Source organism: Vanderwaltozyma polyspora, genomic scaffold, assembly GCF_000150035.1.
Source record: "Vanderwaltozyma polyspora DSM 70294 KpolScaffold148 genomic scaffold, whole genome shotgun sequence".
NCBI classification, from domain to species: domain Eukaryota; kingdom Fungi; phylum Ascomycota; class Saccharomycetes; order Saccharomycetales; family Saccharomycetaceae; genus Vanderwaltozyma; species Vanderwaltozyma polyspora.
The window spans coordinates 1-3,359 of NW_001834447.1; the positions used below are offsets into that span (position 1 = coordinate 1).

General features: G+C 31.4%; 1 protein-coding gene and 1 non-coding gene across 2 annotated transcripts; one reads left to right on the forward strand and one right to left on the reverse strand.

The window, feature by feature from the left end:
• Positions 1-793: 793 nt before the first annotated feature.
• MRPS5 (mitochondrial 37S ribosomal protein uS5m) lies at positions 794-1,747 on the forward strand (the record flags this gene model as incomplete). The annotated part of the gene is made up of 1 exon (XM_001642125.1): positions 794-1,747. The coding sequence occupies one exon, from the start codon at positions 794-796 to the stop codon at positions 1,745-1,747; it is 954 nt and encodes a 317-aa protein (XP_001642175.1).
• A 245-nt stretch (positions 1,748-1,992) lies between these two features.
• On the reverse strand, positions 1,993-2,063 carry Kpol_148trna1. The gene has a single exon. It is a non-coding gene; the product is annotated as a tRNA-Gly (tRNA).
• Positions 2,064-3,359: the final 1,296 nt, after the last annotated feature.

The window sequence follows — 3,359 nt, forward strand, 5'->3', positions numbered from 1 at the left end:
GTTTTCCATGATATTACTGTTCTTAGGTATATTTTCTTTCATTATATTCCTCTACCAGATCTCTGTTGTCAGCACTTAGAGAAGTGAAATACATGTAGTGTTGTAAAATATAAGGCATATCAACGATGATAACAATAATAAAGTATATTTTAATAATAATCCGAACCCTATGAGCCTTCAGGTATTGGTATATTGTGACGATGCCAGTAATTTAACTAACTACACTGTAGTGTATCTTAGGTATATAATTTACTGACAGATGGAAATAAAACAAGTTTGTATTTTAAAGTATCAGCCATATATTTTTAACAAATTTATTTATTAGATATAAATATGTAATCAATATCGACTTTTTTATATTCAAATCTTAAAACAGAAGTGTCACTACTTAAATACATGGATAATCCATTACTGTTCAAGGTATCAATTTGTACTTCACGTGACGAGACAAGAAAAAACTTACCCGTATAACAAAGCAGGGAGTCGGGGTAACTTCAGATCTGAACAAAAATTGAAATTTCGAAAAAAAAAAAAATCGACTTCAAAATTTAAAGCTCATAAGGAATTAGGACTAACTAACTATAAACATAAAGGTTAATATTGAAATTACAACCAGTCAAGTGGTATCAACTCAGCTGATCGGACCTAATTGTTAACTTTTAATTCTGTGATAAACATTGAGATACTTGACTTTTGTTTTCCTTTAATCTAATATTAACATTTTGGATTTCATTTTATTTTGTTGATAGCTAATATAGAAAAAAATTGGTAGTTTTATAAGTAGGAATAGAAAATGTTCAAGAGAAGTTTTTCTACAGCAGTGCGTACTCTGAAGAATTATGATGATTCCATACTTCAAAAATATTATTCCCCTGAATTGATCAAATCTATCAAAATAAGTCAAGAATTGATACCATCAAATGTTAAATTTAAAGCTTCAAATAATGTGAAATTTAGTCCACCTTATTATGATGATTTCAGCAAGATTGATAGTTATTGGGATTATAAACCTGGTTTGCCAAATGCGCATACAAATGATGTAAGTGAAATTACTACATTTGATTGGGATGAGGTTCACCAACCTTTACCTGGTAATGGTAGAGTATTACCTCCAGGTGTATCTGAATCAAAGTTCTCGTCAGAAAATTCAGCTGAAAGTAGTGATTCGAACATGGGGGACTCAAAAATCTACGAAATAGCATCAGGTTTAAACAAACAATCCGGTTTGAATATGGATTACATTTCTAAGAAATTAATTATGAAGCCATTAGTAACGAAAAGAGTATCAAACCAAACCGCAAAAGGTAAAATTGCATCATTCTACGCTCTGGTTGTAGTTGGTGATCGCAATGGTATGGTTGGCCTAGGTGAAGGTAAATCAAGAGATGATATGTCAAAGGCAATTTTTAAAGCTCATTGGGATGCTATCCGTAACTTAAAGGAAATTCCAAGATATGAAAACAGAACCATTTACGGTGACATTGATCACAGATATCATGGTGTTAAATTATTCTTAAGAAGTGTTAGACCAGGTTTTGGTCTAAGAGTGAACCATATTATTTATGAAATCTGTCAATGTGCTGGTATTAAGGATTTAAGTGGTAAAGTCTACAAGTCTAGAAATGACATGAACGTTGCAAAGGGTACCGTAGAGGCATTAGTAAACTCTCAAAAGACTCTAGATGAAATCGCATTAGGTAGGGGTAAAAAAATTGCCGATGTGCGTAAGATTTACTATTCTAACTGAATCTTATTTAACAGGCATTAATGATAAACATTCTTTAAACTCAATTCAATATTATTATTCTCCCTTAATGTATATATAAAAATTAACATTGTGGATTTATATACTCTCTGTAAATAGTCAGAATTAAAATAAATATATATCATAGCATCATTTGGAATATACTATATATTTGATTTATATAAAATTGTATATATAAATACAGCATCGGTTACCATACATATAAAAATAAATTATAGAAAAAAAAATGCGCAAGCCCGGAATCGAACCGGGGGCCCAACGATGGCAACGTTGGATTTTACCACTAAACCACTTGCGCTTATTAATTTGTTGTATTCTGTCGTAAAGCGTTAGTTGATGCGTGTGATAATCTGAGAGATCCGGGTTACAATATAGCTAGTGTCACAATAAAGAGAATGAGACACAAGGAAAAGTATATAAATAGCTAAAGGTTGAGAACATGAATAAGTATATTAATTACACTTTATATAGATGGCATTTAGATATAAGAAGACAAGTTGTATACTGTGAACAAGTGACACACACTGCAAGGGTTTACATTACAACATATTCGAGGAGAGTAATAATTTAAATTCTGAGGTTTTTGATAAATAATGTGTATTGATTCTTGTAAAGCTTTGATTGAAGCTTCCATTTTTGGTTGTTTTCTTCTGGGTTTATAACTTATGAAAAGGGTATGTGGTTGTGTATCTTGTTAATCTTATTACTTAAGGTTTAACAAAATGTTTAATTGCTTGACAAATTGTTTAGTTGCTTCACAAAATAATTATTTTGTATTGTTTGATCCGGAATATTGAATATTAATGTATTAAGTATTTATCTAGGGAAACAAGCCGTAGAAGTCAATACTTAAGGTTACTAGTTATAAGCTCTATGAGGTTAATTAACTATTATAATAACTATACAGTAGTATTAAATATTGTAGAGAATTATGTTGTGGTTTTTCTACCGAATCGTTCATAGTAATAGATTCTTTATTTATTTCCAAGGACATTCTTAATAAGTTGATATTGATCCGGTGTATTAAAGTATAAAATATACACATGGGAATATAGTACATATGATAAGTGTCAATTAAGATCTTATCCTGCTTTATATACAATGTTTAGATATTCTTGATACGTCAGAGGTAAATACTTTCGTATTAGAAACATTTCTTTATCCTATATGAATAATGTCGTAATACGTCTATATCACGTGTTACCTCATAATTCTGACAGTAATTCTTGATCCCAGGTGGTAGGCAGATTCAAGGCTATGGGTGATCTAGTTGAATATCGTTTTTCGAAAATAAGGGTAATGGCGACGTTCTCCGATTTGATGTCCATATTGAGGCATAACTAGTATCACTTCACCTGTTTCTTCGTCACTGCGTGTCTCGATCTTATCATATGTACAATTAGCAAAAAGATCCCTGCAATGGCTATACATAATATCTGCGTCACAGTTGGCAATATTTGCTTAATTACCTTTAGCAGAGCTTCATTAAATGTAATACCAATGCCGAATACCGTCTTGATGCAGATTTAGCTACCCTATCGCAACGATCATTGCCAAACCAGTCTTTGCACTTCTGGCTTGCAGCAAATATGTC